At 39.7% G+C, this 18,098-nt stretch overlaps 1 protein-coding gene across 10 annotated transcripts in view; it reads left to right on the top strand.

Moving 5' to 3' along the window:
• The window catches only part of PEAK1 (pseudopodium enriched atypical kinase 1), a 329,039-nt gene that overhangs the window by 274,581 nt on the left and 36,360 nt on the right, over positions 1-18,098 (top strand). For all 10 annotated transcript variants that reach the window (XM_032417490.1, XM_032417496.1, XM_032417497.1 and 7 more), the window contains one exon: positions 3,435-3,628. In XM_032417490.1, the coding sequence (XP_032273381.1) occupies positions 3,435-3,628 (194 nt within the window). The remainder of the gene's footprint in view (positions 1-3,434; positions 3,629-18,098) is intronic.

The following is an 18,098-nucleotide window of genomic DNA, read 5'->3' on the forward strand; positions in this document are numbered from 1 at the left end:
GATGATTATTTTAATTGGTGATTTAACATACCAGTGTACTTATTTAAAATGTGCTTATGAAAACTAATCTTTATGTGGAATATAGGTTGTCCTGCCCTGATCCTCAAAGAGTTAATAAAACTAGTTTTCACTTTGCTTCCCAGAGGTAGTTTGGCACATTTCCCAGACCAAACCCCTAAGGTAAAGGTCAAGGTGCAGTAGATGATATTAAGGTGCAGAATTCGAAACTTGTTTCTTACCCAACTTATAGTCCTCCTGAGCTCAGTGGGATCTCTGGTACATCAGAGCTTCAGAACATGATTAACAGACCGAAGGAGGCCCTATAGAATATCGTTTAATGGGGAATTGTATGAGTGAGTACAGTGGGTGAGTCTTCAACATTTCTTGCTTTTTAGCATCCGTATTTTGTTTTGAGAAGCCCTTAGGAGCACAGAGCTGTGTTTCATGTATGTGGGGAGCAGGCCCAGGGAATTCCTCATGGTTTAATAGCAGCACCTCTTTCAATGGGTTTCATGATAGCTGAGGCTCATGGTAAATAGCCCATTGCTTGGGAGGAAAACAGACAAGGGAGGGTAGTCGTGGTTTCTGAACCAATCTTTACCAATCCCTTTTGATAATGGAAAAGAAAGCTGTCTTTTAGTAATAATGAGGAGATTGGGGGAAGAGAACAGGCAAGAGCAAGCTTGCGGAGGTTAGGAGCTTAAAAACAGCATTTTAGGAAACCTCTCAAATTAACTCTGAAATAAGAAGAGAATGTCACTTTATATTTATATATTTATATGTATACTTGTACTTTGAAATCAGAAATGGCTTACATTAACTTCTGCCCAATAAAGATCAATTTCCTTCTGAAGCTTGTTGATAAACTACTCAGTGATGTACAGTCTTGACACTAAGTGGTGTCTGAGAGGGTCTCAGAAGTGTCACTTTGCTTTGTCTTTGCTAATGCAGGGAAGTAAAGGCCCCTTCTTACCTTGATTTTATAATGCTCCATATTATGAGAAACCAGTTTTGTTTGGAGCCCTTCTTTCAGGTTGATGACCTAGGGCAGCCCATTAAGACGCAGCATGCTTTACTGTGTGAGGCCTCCTTTACATAAAGCACCCTATTGGCTGCTAGTGGAGTGGTTCCTTTCCACCTTACCACTGTCCTCGAGAGCCAGATACCAGAAAGGAACCTCCAGCTCATTGCTCACTCCCAGTATAGAGAGACCTCTGGCTCTGCCAGCTTTGAAAGAGTATTTTTGAAGTTGTATATCCAGCAGACTTCAAGGCTTATTTTTCTGTTCAGACACATGCATAATTTTCATAATGAAAGATTGATAAGAAGGTACTCCTTCTTCAGATCTACACCCTCAAATCCACAGGTGATATATGTTCTGATGACACATGATCAAACAAAGTACCACTTTTAAAGAAACTTGTAAATGTCATCATGCCAATTGAAAATCCAGAAATAACATGTAATAGTATAAGATGTTTGCTTCTTGGGGCGCCTGGGTGGCTCAGATGGTTAAGCGTCTGCCTTCGGCTCAGGTCATGATCTCAGGATCCTGGGATCGAGCCCCACATCGGGCTCCCTGCTTGGCGGGGAGCCTGCTTCTCCCTCTCCCTCTACTGTTCTCCCTGCTTGTGCTCTCTCGCTCTCTCTGTCAAATAAATAAATAAAATCTTTAAAAAAAAAAAAAAAAAAAAGATGTTTGCTTCTTTCTCTTTGCCCACATTTAAAAAAACAAAAAACTGGGGCGCCTGGGTGGCTCAGTCATTAAGCGTCTGCCTTCGGCTCAGGTCATGATCCCAGGGTCCTGGGATCAAGTCCCGCATCGGGCTCCCTGCTCAGCGGGAAGCCTGCTTCTCCCTCTCCCACTCCCCCTGCTTGTGTTCCTGCTCTCGCTCTCGCTCTCTCTGTCAAATAAATAAATAAAATCTTTAAAAATAAACAAATAAATAAACAAAAACAGAAAACAACTAGGAAGGAGGGTTGATGAGTATGTGACAGTCTAAGAACATTTTCAGAAACCATTAAAGATGCCTGATTTCGAATTTATTTTGTTGGCTAGCCCATGAGATTTTCTAACTAGGCTAGTTTTCTCTGCCAACATTTAATGACCATTCCATCCCCTTGTACTTACAGCAACAGAATTGACAGTTCAGGCGGGATGGGACGTGGGGAAGATTGGAGGAGATAGCTATAAGCAAATGAGCAGGCAGCAGTGAAACAAGATTGGAAGCACAAAGTAGTATGGATGCCACATTGTGGTATGTGGCCAACAGGATCTTTCAGATTCATTTTAATAGATAAGATTAGCTAGAATGCAAAACTTTCATTTCCATTCACTTTGCCTGCTGCATGCATGCAGGCAAAGGTTAATGATTCTGTCCTCCTGGCAACAAGACTTTCCTGGCCTCAGTTTACCTACTAAAGCAATTGCTTAACCTCCTTATTTAGTCTAATCTCAACTTTATTCCTGATCCTTTACTAAATACTTCAGCATGTAGTAAATACTATATACTAAATAAAGTTTATATAGTAAATTATTTGATATTACAGTACTATTGTATAGTAAGTATGCTAAATACTTTACTAAGCATGTGTGTATTTTGTCTTTGACCAGTTCAGCATTCACCCTTCTTCACCACTACCATCATCACCTCTTGCCTAAACAAGTTTCACTTCTTACCTTCTTATTCTTTTTTTTTTTTAATTTTTTATTGTTATGTTAATCCCCATACATTACATCATTAGTTTTAGATACAGTGTTCCACGATTCATTGTTTGTGCATAACACCCAGTGCTCCATGCAGAACGTGCCCTCCTCAATACCCATCACCAGGCTAACCCATCCTCCCACCCCCCTCCCCTCTAGAACCCTCAGTTTGTTTTTCAGAGTCCATCGTCTCTCATGGTTCTTCTCCCCCTCCGATTTCCCCCCCCTTCATTCTTCCCCTCCTGCTACATTCTTCTTCTTCTTTTTTTCTTTCTTAACATATATTGCATTATTTGTTTCAGAGGTACAGATCTGAGATTCAACAGTCTTGCACAATTCACAGTGCTTACCAGAACACATACCCTCCCCAGTGTCCATCACCCAGTCACCCCATCCCTCCCACCCCACCCCCCACTCCAGCAACCCTCAGTTTGTTTCCTGAGATTAAGAATTCCTCATATCAGTGATTACCTTCTTATTCTCAAGCTTCCTTCTGAGCTTACTGTACCTCCTCTACCAAACTGGATTCTCAGTATGTATGAATCAAGATAAATAGAAGGATCAGTCTATACGAAGGACTGCCTTGTATTCAGACAAGTATTTTAGGCCTTATTGCTGTGACTCTGGGGCTAGTTATTTCCATTTTGGGCAAGTAAATGTCTTCCATAAATCTAAATTTTAGCAAGACTTTTGAATGCCACTGTGACCACAATCTGATTTGTTTCAGTCCCAAGACCCAGGAAGTGACAGAGGACTTTTCTCCGCGGGATCCAAGATCTGTTGTTGTGAGGCAAGATGACGGAGGCTGCCCTTCCGTCCCAGCAGCGTTACCTCTACCCGAACTGGAAAGGGAAGAGGAAAAAGAAGACGTTTCAGATTCTATCGACCTGAATCCCTGTAGTGCAACCTACAGCAATTTAGGTAAGTAAAAAATGTCATATAAATAGTATTTAAACTTTGCCTTTTTAGGCACTGTCCAAATGCCGTATTTCTCTTTAGAGATGGTTTTTATTGCTGCATGGAGCAAAAGTTGGACAACGGGAGCCATAAATTTTCTTTTTTTTCTTTTTTAAGTTGTTTTTTTTTAAATTCCAGTTAGTTAACATACAGCACAATAGAAGTTTCAGGTGTACAACATAGTGATTCAGCACTTCCATACAACACTGGGTGTGGAGCCATAACTTTTAATTCACCTCAGAAAAAGTCCTGGTGTTTACTAGGAATATATATTGAACACTTGCTACCATGTGCTAAGGGTGTGACATGGTCCCTGCTTGAGGGACTCACCTGGAGGATTTCAGTATTATAAATGCAGTGATATACACATGGAATATTTTTTATATTATACACAACAGGGTGTCAAAAGATGCCTTCCAGAGGCTAATTCCTGAACTGATTTATCTGGTTGACAGAGGGAAGAAAGAGTATTCCAACCCAAGGCAGCAACCTGAGTGAAAGCATGGAAATGCAAAACAGCACGGTGCCTGTGGATACCACAACAATTTAGTGTTGCTAAAATATGAACTGAAGAGTTAGACAAGATCATGCATTTCAAGCTAAAACCTTAGACTTTTTTGCTCTTTGTGATAGTAACCCATCAAAAGGTTTTAAGCAGAGGAATAATGTTGATGAGATTTGTGTTTTAGAACATCCACTTTACAGGCTACCACGAGAGGATGGATTAGAGGTGAAGTATTTGGTAGCCTGAAATCTGGTAGTTGGATACTTTGGCAGGACCATGTAGGGAGATGAGAAAGGCCTCAACTAAGATAGTGGGAGGGGGAGCAGTAAACAAATTTAAGAGGCAAAATACATAAGGCTTAGTAGTTAATTTGATGTGAAAATCTGTGATATTATCTCAGATTTCTGGCTTGGAGCAAGCAGACTCAAAGAAGTAAGATCTCATTTATTGTGGTGTTTAGGCAGAGGCTGAAGGGCCATCTCTCAGAGATGCAGTGAAAAGGAATCCTACAGTACAAAGAGGGCAGGACCAAGTTACCTCTAAGGTGTCTGCCAGTGCAAAGACTCTTCAGTTTTCCAATCATCTCCACTCTCCTTCCTTGAGTACCCAGTGACTTTCCATCTATCTTCCTTCCTTGAGTGTCTCATAGTTTTCTTCTGAAAAACAAAGCCTTGGGCTAGATAAGGATTTCTCATTGCTGTTCTCCCATGAAGTCAGGAGAGAGGTGAGTAGCATGAGTTGGACTACCACATGCACAGCACTAACAAAATCCTTATGAACTCTGACCAACTCTTAACACCTGTTTGGAAATCAGTGGCATATAATATCAAAGCATTCTTCTGCCTCATTTCTCATCTCTTTTTTTGTCTTTTCCCTTCATCGAGTTATAGTAAGGAAAAATTATTCTAAGATCAGCTAGTGTACTTGGAAATAAAGGAGTCCCTAAGAAGGCAAAAAGGTTGAAGTAATACTGTAGGAGAAATGCTCTAATACGTTCTTTTGGGAAACTCATCATAACAATCCACATGCAGTTGAAAATACATCCTGTAAGGAAAAGACTTCCATTCTAAGTTCTAGAAGCCTTATGTGATCTGTGTGTTGGGGAGACCATATTACAGTTTACCCAAGCAACCATCTTGGATACCATTTTCCAGTTGGAATTATAGTCAAACAGCTTACTCAACTTCTCCCATTCTTTTATATTTTATGAAGCATCTTATAAGATGCAAAAACTATTGTTTATTTACTATAATATACTCTCAGCATAATATATCAGCATATCTTTCAGACATTCTTATTGTACCAACATTTCTTTTGTATGTCCTCAGTAAAATATATCACTAATTATTACTGATTATATGGCATCTTATGGCATCTCTTTAAAAAATATCCATCAGCTGGGGTGCCTAGCTGGCTCAGTCAGTAGAGCATGCAACTCTTGATCTTGGGGTTGTAAGTTCAAACCCCACATTGGGTGTACAGATTACTTAAAAATTTAAAAAATTCCTTCAAAAAAACCATCAGCCAACATCAGTTAATTATTTTATCATATTTGTCTTCTCAGTTATGTAGATAATTAGAAAAAATAGAGCATTACTTCCATGAATATTCTAAGTCCTCACATAATATTAACTCATTTAATCCTCCCAACAACCTTAGGAATTTTGATCCCCATTTATCAGATGAGGAAAGTGAGTCAGAGTGCCTTGCCCAAAGTCACAGAACCAGTAAGGATTGCACCAAGATTGGAACCCTGTCAGTCTTAACCATGACTATAATGATCATAACCGCTAAATTCTTATAAAATACTGAAGGACTGGAGCTGTCTCCCATTTTTTTTAAGTCATCTGCATTGAGACACAAAATTTAAGACTTTTTTCAAAAGATTACGATTACTTAGAACACAAAAAATATACTATGTTATAGATGCCCCATCAGAAAAATAGCTTTTTTTCTACCTATTGCTTTACTCTTAAAAGTATGTGATGCTCATAAAATGTTGCCTTGTTTTCCTTAAGTGCTTATGTGGCTGTACTTGATTGCATAGTGTATGACACATGGTTAGTTGCTTCTTTGGGAAGGTTTTACTATGTGAATAAAATAAAAACTGAGTAATAGGGTTGATGGCATGAGTTCTACAACTGAGGGGTTTTTAATTTTTTGTTTTGTTCTTGTTTTTTTCCTAGTAAAACAGGTATTTTAGATGGCTTTTGGAAATTACCTTTTTCAATAAATCATTTGCAGGAAATTTTAAACTATCCCTTTGGGTAATTTCTTGTGATTTAAAGTCCTGGGAGCTTATTATTTAAAAATCTGTATGTTTAAAAACTGAAAGGAAACAATACTTGTTAATGTAATAGCTTTAGATTCTTTTAAATAGTCTAAAACCATTCTATAAATACCACATTCTTTCTTGTTTTTTCTTTTTCTTTTCTTTCTTTCTTTCTTTTCTTCCTTTTCTTTTTTTTCTTTCTTTTCTTTCTTCTCTTTCTTTATCAAATGAGGCAGAGAATGGATGGACAGACCAGTGGAAGAAATTGAGGGAGGAAAGTTAAGGATTACCATTATTTTTACTGTGGAATTTATTTCTGAAAATTACATTGTAAAGTGAATGTAGGAGGTAGTGTAATATAGTAGAAAAAAAACATAAGTTTGAGGGATCAACCAGATTTTGGTTCATATGGTAGCTATGTCATTGTCCACCTGTATGATTGTAGTTCAGCTATTTAGCATGCCTGAGCTTCAGTTTCCTCTTCTGTAATGAGGGAATAGTAACATCTGCTTTGTAGGGCTGATGGTAAAAGAAGAACTTGGTATATAGAAATGCTTGATAATTATGAAGTTCCTTTATCTCTTCCCAAAGATTTGCTCCTTCAAATATGTTTGATGTGTCAGCCAGAAAATATAGAATAAAGTGGAAATAATTTAAAATGTTTATTAGAAATGTTGAGGGGCGCCTGGGTGGCTCAGTTGGTTAAGTGTCCAACCCTTGGTTTCGGCTCCAGTCATGATCTCAGGGTCGTGGGATGGAGTCCTGCGTCAGGCTCCGTGCTCAGCGTGGAGTCTGCTTGTCCCTCTCCCTCTGCTCCTTCTCCCGCTCATGCGCATGTGCGCACTCTCTCTCAAATCTTAAAAAAAAAAAGAAAAAAAATGTTGAATAAGCAAAACAAAAAAATATAAATTCAAAAAGTTGTGGGTTGCCTGCACAACTAAAGACTGAAGTTGTGAATATGATGCAGGATATAGGACCCCAAGTTCTGCTACTTATAGCAAAACAAAGGGACATAGTTTGGATTTGTTTTGTAGTTCCCACCCTTCTTAGATAGTTCTGAAAACTAATAAGTTAAAAGAAAAAACAACTCAGTTGGAATAGGCCTTGATTACCCAACTGCAGAACCTCCCGTTAGACTTCTACCCTTGAGAACAGCATCATTACTCCACTGTGGTATAACAAAAGCTGTCGTGATTCAACCATTCCCTCAAAAAGCTACTGACTTATGAAAACCGTACCCTAAAACCATTTCTTTTTACCCTAGAGATCATTCTCCAGGGTTAATTCAAGTGGCTTTTTTCTTCTCCTTAACATAAATAAAGCAAACTGTATTTTGTTTAAACTGGGTTCATTATGAGATTCTAGAGCTGCACTATCCTACACAGTCGGTACCCACTAGCCACAGCTGGCTATTTACATTTAAATTCATTAGAGTATAAATAAAAATTCAGTGTCTTAGTCTCACTAGCAACATTTCAAGTGCTCAGTAGCCCCAGGTGGCTGGTAACTACTGCATTGGACATGCATATATAGAACATTTCTGTTGTCACAGAGAGTTCTGTTGGACAGCACTGCTTTAAAGAATCGGTTATTTGAGGGATTTGTATTGTCTACTATGGGCACAAAAATTATATTGGTCTTTATGCAACTTGAAAAATGATGATTTTACTCTGGGTGATGGTGATTTGAGGTCACTGAACAAACCCTGATCTAGAACATCTTAATCAACCCCAAACTGAATTTAGCAGGGTATCAGCCACCCAAAATGACTTCCCAAAGAAGTGATAGAATGTTTTTTCAATCAGATCTTCAACATTTTCCCCACATTTCTATGTCTATCTCAAGATGTCTAGAAGAAATATTGCTAGTTTTTTATGTGGCACACCTGACTACTTTATCAGCCTGCTAAAATCAGGAGCTTGTAATAACTTTTACTGTGTTAGAAATAAGTCGGTGACTTTAGCTCTCCTTCATTCACTTTGTAACTGAGTACTCTTGATGTTACTTTTTAGAAATATCTATCAAGTCTCCATTTGCAGATTCTTGGCTTTCCTCTCTTTCTGTGTGCCTACAACCTAGCACATTATCTAAAACATGCGGTAGGCACTAAGAACATGTTTGAATGAGTTAGCCAAAGTGACTTTCACATTTGACTTTATAAGATTCCCAGATTAGGGAAGTTAAGCCCTCAGGAAAATTCATATAGGAAAATTTCACATCCCAGTTTATGTGTTCCATTAATTGGCTGGGTTTTTTTATTCTAATCCAGGCATACCCCAGAGATGTTGCGGGTTCGGTTCCAGACCTCCACAGTAAAGCAAATACTACCATAAAGCAAATCAAATTAATTTTTTGGTTTCCCAGTGCATGTACAATTTATGTTTATCACTATACTGTAGTCTGTTAAATGTGCAATAGCATTATATCTAAAAGACAATATACATATCTTAATTAAGAGATACTTTACTGCTAAAAAATGCTAAGCTTTCAGTGACTCTTAATCCTTTTACTGGTAGAGGGTCTTGCCTAGAGGATGCTGGCTGCTGACTGATCAGGGTCTGAAGGCTAGGGTGGCTGTGGCAATTTCTTAAAATAAGTCAACAGTGCAGTTTGCTGCATCAATTGACTCTTCTTTTCACCAACAACTTCTCTGTAGCATGTGATGCTGTTTGATGGCATTTTACCCACAGTAGAACTTCCAGAACTGGAGCCGATCTTCTCAAACCCTGCCTCTGCTTTTTCAACTAACTGTATGTCATATTCTAAATCCTTTGTTGTCATTTCAACAATCTGCACAGCATCTTCACCAGGAGCAGTTTCCATCTCAAGAAACCATATTCTTTGCTCACCCCTAAGAAGCAACTCCTCATCTGTTAAAAGTTCTATCATGAGATTGCATCAGTTCAGTCCCATCTTCAGGCTCCACTTCTTTTTCTTTTTTTTTTAAGATTTATTTACTTACTAAAGAGAGAGCAAGAACAGGCACGAATGGGGGGAGGAGCAGAAGGAGAGAATCTCAAGCAGACTCCCTGCTGAGTGCAGAGCCCGATGTGGGGCTCGATCCATGACCCTGAGATCACAACCTGAGCTGAAACCAAGAATTGGACACTTAACCTACTGAGCCACCCAGATGCCCCTTCAGGCTCCACTTCTAATTCCAGTTCTCTTCTTATTTCCACCACATCTGCAGTTACTTCCTTCATGCAAGTCTGGAACCCCTCAAAGACCTCCATGTGGACTGGAATCCACTTCTTCCAAACTCCTGTTAATGTTGGTATTTTGACCTCTTCCCTTGAATCAGAAATGTTCTTTTTTTTTTTTAATAATTTTATTTATGAGAGAGAGAGAGAGAGAGAGAGCACGAGCAGGGTGAGGGGCAGAGGGAGAAGCAGACTCCCCACTGAGCAGGGAGCCCCATGTGGAGCTCGATCCGGGAACTCCAGGATCATGACCTGAGCTGAAGGCAGACGGTTAACCACTGAGCCACCCAGGCGCCCAAATCAGAAATGTTCTTAATGGCATCTAGAAAAGTAAATCCTTTCCAGAAGGTTTTCAGTTGACTTTGTCCAGATCCATAGGGGAATCACTATCTATGGCAGCTGTAGCCTTGCAAAATGTATTTCTTAAATAACAAGACTTGAAAGTCAAAATGACTCCTTGATCCATGGCTTGCAGAACGGTTGTTGTTTTAGCACACATGAAAACAACATTAATCTCGTACACCTCCATTAGAACTCTTGGGTGACCAGGTACATTGTCAACAAGTAGTAATATTTGAAAGGAATTTCTTTTTTCCTGAGCAGTAGATCAAAACAGCAGGCTTAAAATATTCAGTAACATATTATAAACAGATATGCCGTCATCCAGGCTTTGCTGTTCCATTTAGAGAACACAGGCAGAGGTAATTTAGCTTAATTCTTAAGGGCGTTAGGGTTTTTGGAGTGGTGAATGAGCACTGGCTCCGGCTTACAGTCACCAGCTGCATTAGCCCCTAACAAGAGAGTCAGCCTCCCCTTGCAAGCTTTGAGGCACACATTGACTTCTCCTCTCTAGCTATGAAAGTCTGAGATTGCATTTTCTTCTACTCTAAGACTGTTTCATCTACATTGAAAATCTGGTTGTTTACTGTAGCCACCTTCATGAATTATCTCAGCTAGATTGTCTGGATAACATACTGCAGCTTCTACATCAACACTTGCTTCTTCACCTCACACTTTCATGTTATGGAGATGGCTTCTTTTCTTAAACCTCATGAACCAACCTCTGCTAGCTTCCAACTTTTCTTCTGCAGCTTCCTCACCTCTTAGCCTTCATAGAATTGAAAAGAGTTAGGGCTTTGCTCTGAATTAGTCCTTGGTTGAAGGGAATGTTGTGGCTGATTTGGTCTTTTTTTCAGACCACTAAAACTTTCTTCATCTCAGAAATAAGATGGTTCCACTTTCTTGTCATTTGTGTGTTCACTGGAGTGGCACTTTTAATTTCCTTCAAGAACTTTTCCTTTGCCTTCACATCTTGGCTAACTGGTGTAAGAGGTCTAGCTTTCAGCCTACCTCAGTTTTCAATATACCTTCCTCAGTAGGCTTAATTATTTCTAGCTTTTGGTTTTTTAAAAAAGATTTATTTATTTATTTATTTCAGAGAGAGAGCACAAACAGGGAGAGGGGCAGAGAGAGGGGAGAGAATCCTCATGTAGACTCCCCACTGAGCATGTAGCCCAACACAGGGCTCAATACCAGGACCCTGAGATCATGACCTGAGCTGAAACCAAGAGTCAGATGCTTAACTGACTGAGCCACCTAGGAGCCCCTCTAGCTTTTGATTTAAAATGAGAGATGTGCAACTCTTCCTTTCACGTAGAGGCCAGTTTAAAGTGATTAATTGGCCTAATTTCAATAGTGTTGTGTCTCAGGGAATAGGGAGACCCAAGGACTGGGAGAAAGACAAGGGAATAGCTGGTCGGTGGGGCAGTCAGAACACATTTATCGATTAAGTTTGCTATTTTATATGGGTGTGGTTTGTGGTGCCCCCCAAAATTACAGCAGTAACAAAACTGCTGATATCACTCATCACAGATCACCATGACAAATATAATAATAAGAAAAAGTTTGAGAAATTGCAAGAATAACTAAAACGTGACACAGAGACACAAAGTGAGCAAATGCTGTTAGAAAAATGGCACCGATAGACTTGCTAGATAAGACGTTGCCATAAACCTTCAGTTTATTTAAAAAAAGAACAACAACAACACAATATCTGCAAAGTGCAATTAAGTGAGGTATGCCTGTATGAGGCTTAATCCAGAGGTTTCCTAAGGAAGGAATTATATAAGCCAGGCCTCAGCTTCCTTCTACATAGCCCCACAAGATTACTTTTTTCTTTTAAGATTTATTTATTTATTTTAGATAGAGAAAGAGAGAGCAAGCACAGGGAAGGGCAGAGGAAGAGGGAGAGAGAAACTTTAGCAGACTCCTTGCTGAGCTCGGAGCCTGTCACCGGGCTTGATCTCATGATCCTGACATCATGACCTGAGCCGGAACCAAGAATTGGACACTTAACCAACTGTGCCACCCAGGGGCCTCAAGATTACTTTTTTTTTTTTCTTTAAGTAATCTTCATATCTAACTTGGGGCTGGAACTTTCAACCCCAAGATCAAGAGTTGCACACTCTACTGACTGAGGCAGCCAGCCAGGTGCCCCTCCACATTTCTTATCTTACTTATCTAGAGCATCTCCTTTAGGCTGTACCCTTCAAACACTGAAAGAAAACACCTGAAAGTCTTCTGTCTCCAGAACTTCCTTTGGCATTGTGTTGATCATCAGTGTGAAATGTTAAGGGGTTTGGGGCACCTGGCTGACTCAGTCAGTAGAGCATGCAACTCTTGATCTTGGGATTGTGAATTTGAACCCCATGTTGGGTATGGAGATTACTTAAAAATAAAATCTATTTAAAAATGTTAAGGGGTGAGTGTATTTAAAAGAGTGTCATTACATTGCTGGCCTTGATGTTGTAATTATAGAATAATGTCATCATAAATAGAAGCTTTAAAAAATCATTCTGAAGGATACATTACTATTAGTTCATTTACTCAACAGATAATTATTGAGGAACTTCTATGGGCCAGGTATTATTCTACACAAGTCAAAGTTAATGATTTGAACCAAAGATTAAAGAATTGCACATTTTTAGATTATCTGGATCTTAAAGAAAAAAAAACTGAGATTGACCGCTTTGAACATTTGTTTGAGCATTTGTTGTACTTCCTAAAAATATAACTATTTCTATTTTAAAAGAAATCATACACTGTGTCCCTATCTTTTAACTTAGCTGCATTTGCACTTAAAAATAGTTTCCCATATACTAGCATTAGTTGGGGGAGTACAGAATTCAAATTACATAGATAACTTACCCCCAAATAAATAATCTCTGTTCTTGGAGAGGTTTTCAAATGACATTCTACAAAAATTGAGTCTGTCAGCTGCTACACCACTGACATTCTTTAAAGTGGTCAGTGTATCTCTTTATTTGAGGGTATGCCCAAAGTGGTCTTTGGAGGTCAGCTTCATTTTATCATTTGGCATGAAGTTATATCCCCTGGGGTTTGCCAGTTGGTGCTTCCATTTGACTGTGGTGGGACCCTTCTTCCTAAGCTGCAACGAAATGATATAGTGAGTGCTAGGTTTAGCCAGTGAGTGGCCTAGTCACTTGACAAGGCTGGTGCACAGTGGTATGTGACATCTATATTTATAAACTGCCATGCATATTTCCCAGTTTGGAGATGAATGTCTCTTCCTTTGTCCTCTCTTTTCCTATTCTCATCTATATTACTTGTCATGAGCCCTGGAAAAAAATTAGGGGTGAGATTACAATTTAAGTAGAAAAATATGTTCCACTTATTTGAACTTTAATACGTTCATTCAGCAAACATTTGTCGAACACCAACTATCTCCTGGTGCTGGAAATAGCAGTGCTGTCTTCAAGGACCCTTGGCCTTTGGGAAAGACAGACATGGGCTGGACTCTTAGGAGCCTGTGTGCTAGTTGCTGTGATGCAGATATTTAAAGGTTGAATGAAAGCCTCTGCCCGGAGGAGTCTAGGAGAGGGTCACTTAGGGTTTGAGGAGAGCTTGAAAGAAGGGTAGTTGTTTGCCAGATTGACAAGCAAGGGAGAACATTCCAGGTAGAAGGAAGAGTATGTATAAGGCCTAAAGCTTAAGAGAGCAGTGAGTGTTCAATTAACCACAGGTAATTACTCAGGGTAGCTTAAGTACAGAGTGAAAGGGGGCAGAGTAGGGGAGATGAGACAGAGTGGAAAAGTGAGGCTAGATCATAAATGGTATGTATACGTCACAGTGAGTATATCTTTTACCTATAGGAAATGGAGAGCAACTGAAAATTTTTGAATAAAAGGACATGATCAGGATTTTAAAAAGATTGTTCTGGGAGCTACTACAAGATAATTGGAGGCAGAGAGACCAACTAGGTAGGAGCCCATGACATTCCTGTCTTTAGGGAATGAAGAGTTAATTATGCTCCTTAGCATTCTGCTCCTGTCCAAATGTGTCGTCATTAAGTGCCTTTACTCGCTAGCATCCCAAGACTGTGATGATTGTCAGGTCCTAAGCAGACACGTGCTGTGGCCTGTCCCTGGTGTGTCTTCAGTGGTACTGCCTTTCAGCGGCGCTCTCTAACCACGGAGTTATTGTTTTGAGTTTTTCAATATGTGATCATCTTTAAAATGTTGATCTTGGGGTGCCTGGGTGGCTCAGTCAGTTAAGCGTCCAACTCTTAATTTCAGTTCAGGTCATGACCTCAGGGTCCTGGGATCAAGCCCTGTGTCAGGCTCTGTGCTCAGCAGGGTGTCTGCTGGAGATTCTCTCCCTCTCCCTCTGCCCCTCCTGCTTGTACTAGCTTGCTCTCTCTCTCTCCTCTCTCTAAAATAAATAAATAAATCTTAATAAATAAATAAACAAAATGTTGATCTTTAGAAATAATATTTTTCTTACTTCCTTTCTACTTTTCATACTAATCTTGTAAGTCTTAAGAGTCCTATATCAATCATTTTCCTTCCTGAGGAGTTTTAAACACCCTTTGGCTTCTTTAGAGTGTCATTAAATTATTCCCTTTCAATTCATCTTTCATCATTTGCTTTTCAGAACATGACATAGGGGCTTCTCTGTTAGTCCAAAGACATTTTTAAGTGGGGAGAGAGTAAAGAGATGGAGTAAGGAAGCTCAAAAAGAGGGGAAAGTAAGGTTTGAATGTGGCTTAGTTAAACATATTTGTCCAAAAGAACTTTTTTAGTCTATAGCAAGGCAAGATTTAGAACACAATCTCATTTTTTTTTTTTTCTGTTTAGAGAGCTGGTATGCCACAAAAATGTAGAGTATGTGATGTTATATCAGGACTGCTGAAAGCTGAGCTTAGTGTCTGGTCCCAGAGGCTTGAGAGGAATGTACGGGATTAAAAGTTTAAAATAAAAACAGCCAAGATACCAAGCTTTTAAAACATTGACCCTGATGATTGGAATTCAGTTAGGAGAACTTGTCTTTCTTGAGGAAAAAAATAAGAACACAAAACACTTTTAGATGTGGGAGAATGGCTTGACCTGTTTGCATGGGCTGTGGAATGCTCCTGGTTTCATCTAAAATTCCAACGTTTCTGATTCCCGTGTGGAAATCTCCATAGCTCCCAGGGGATGATATCCTGCTGTTTGGGAAGAGAAGCCACTATTAATTGTCTTTATTTCCTTGCTGCCTTGGCTGTCCATTTTCATTTTGGAATGATGAGCAACTCTTCTGACTCTGTGTCCTTCAGTCTTGCAGCCGCTTACTGCCCAACTGCTGCGTGTCTCACACTGTGCCAGGTTCTGAGGACGTGTAAAAAAAATACATACACACATTATAAAAGGCTGAAAATGCTGTAATAGAGCAAAAGTGCTAAGAGAGCACAGAGGAAGAAGTGATGGTTCCCAATTTGGACGTGGGGAGTAGGGAGTCTTCTCTGGAGAAGGGCCATCTGAGCTGGGCTTACGACACAACACCTTTACTAAAGCAGAGAGGTAGAAATAAAAATATGGAGCATATTAAACTAACAGGAAGCAAGTGTTTCTGGGGGGGAGTTATGAGAAGTAGTGGTAGATAAGACTGAGAGGCTTGACCAGCTTGCTGAGGAGTTTGGACTTTATTCTATAGGTGGAAGAAAGTGGCATGATTAGCCCTCTTCCACCTCCTCTGATAAGCACTAAAGAGCTGCTGACAGTGATAGACTTTGTCTCACTTGCCAGTTCTGAGGTAATTTTTTAAAAAAGCACTTTGGGAATCTGTTCCTTCCACGTCCATGATTATTTTTGTTTGTTCTAATTTGGAAAAATGGGTGGAAAATGACACCCAGAAAGCCTCTTCTTCTTCTTCTTTTTTTTTAAAGATTTTATTTATTTATTTGACAGAGAGAGACACAGCGAGAGAGGGAACGCAAGCAGGGGGAGTGGGAGAGGCAGAAGCAGGTTTCCCGCTGAGCAGAGAGCCCGATGCGGGGCTCGATCCCAGGACCCTGAGATCATGACCTGAGCCGAAGGCAGATGCTTAACGACTGAGCCACCCAGGCGCCCCCAGAAAGCCTCTTCTAGGGACCACATTGGAAAGGCCAAGAATAAGTTCGTGTTTCTAGTTTTTCCATTTATACATTAATACCTTCCTTCCTTTTGTTTTCTTCCTTTGTTTTTTCCTTCTTTCCTTCCATTCCCCTCAGCCAGACTCTTTGCTTGTTCCTGGGTATACAAATGAGATGCAATGTCTGCCCTCAATGAGTGACAGTAGTAGGGAATTTCGGTAGGGACACAAATCAAGGGTAGTCAGTAGTCGGAGAGAAATGTTCACAACATATATATGAGGTCTCAAGGAAAAAGAGGCCAATTTTGGGGAGTGGAATAAGAAACACTCCTCAGAGGCAGAATGTTCAAAGAGGAGAGGAGAGGGAAACCATTCCTGGAAGAGGGTTAGCCTGAGCAGAGATAGAGAACGTGAAGTAGCCAAGAGTGCTAAAGACACTGCAAGCAGGTTGGTAGTTCTGACTTCAGATGCAAGATGAAATGCTCCAAGAAAAACAGGTACAGCCAGGGCTGGGTCATGAAAGGCTTGCTTTTTGTGCTTGAGCCAAGAAAATTCTGTCCTCTGGATCAAGTCCAAATTCTCAAGGACATATTTTTTAAGTAGAGGACTGCCATGATCAGCTTTGGTGTTAAAAAAAAAAGAAAGAAAAAGAAAAAAAATCTCTGTAATGACCAGTGTGGTGTGGGAGGCAAAACTGGAGACAGTGATAACAGGCGACTGTCACAGTAGTCAAGCAAGGATGATAAGACGCTGGCACACAGTTCACTGCTTCTAACCTTCTCCATCACACTTCATCTCTGAAAGGTCTGGGTCAGCAAGTGGAAAATAAGGTTTGTTATAAAGCCTATTTCTGTCATGTTGTAAATAAACTATGGTTCTGGCTTCTCACATTAGTTGAGGCAAAATAGGGCTGGGGTGGCTTTGGGAAACAGGCCTCATCATCACAGGAAGAGTGCAGTTAATACCGAGCCCCTCCATCCTTGGTGATGGTAAGGGCACAGAGGAATGGAAGGATGTGACTAGAAACTGAATTTACGGTCGTTTCTAGGAATGTATTATTGATTTGCTTTGTCGAGATATAATTTACATACCATAAGATTCAGAGGGTACAATTCCATGAGTTTTAGTATATTCACAGAATTTTACAACGATCACCAGTATCTAATTCCAGAACACGTTTATCATCGTAAACAGCAGTCACTCTCCATTTCCATTCCTCCCATCCTCCAGCAACCACTGATCTACTTTCTGTCTCTAGGGATTTACATATTTTGGATATTTCATGCAAGTGGGATCATGCGATATGTGACCTTTGTGACTGGCTTCTCTCACTTAGCATAATATTTTCAAGGTTCATACAGGAGGTAGCATACATCAGTACTTCATTTCCTCTTAGAGCTGAATAATACTCCTTTATCCATTCATCAGTTGATGGACATATGGGTTGTTTCTCCTTTTTGGCTGTTAGGAATAATGTTGCTAAGAACATTTGTGTACAAGTGGACATATGTTTTCATTTCTCTTGGATATATCTGTAGGATTGGAGATGCTGGATCACGTAGTAAACTTTATGTTTTACTTTTTGAGTAACTACCAAACTGTTTTCCAAGGTGATTGCACCATTTTAGATTCCTACTAGCAATGTGTAAGGGTTTGAATTTCTCCATATCCTCGCCAACACGTGTCCATCTGTTTGATTATAGCTAGCTTAGTGGAGGTGAAGTGGTGTCTCTTGGTTTGGGTTTGCATTTATCTAATGGGGAGTGATGTTGAACGTCTTTCCATGTGCTTATTGGCCATTTGTGTTTCTTCTTTGGAGAAATGTCTATGCAAATCCTTTGCTCACTTATAATGGATTATCTTTTTATTGTTAAGTTATTTATAAATTCTGGATACAAGTCTCTTATCAGATATATGATTTGCACATATTTTCTCCCATTCTGTGGGTTATCTTTTCACTTTATTGAAGTTGTTCTTTGAGGCACAAAAGTGTTTAATTTTTATGAATTCCAATTTATTTTTTGTTTTTTCGCTTATGCTTTTAGGTGT

This window comes from Phoca vitulina, unplaced genomic scaffold, assembly GCF_004348235.1.
Source record: "Phoca vitulina isolate PV1807 unplaced genomic scaffold, GSC_HSeal_1.0 scaffold20, whole genome shotgun sequence".
NCBI classification, from domain to species: domain Eukaryota; kingdom Metazoa; phylum Chordata; class Mammalia; order Carnivora; family Phocidae; genus Phoca; species Phoca vitulina.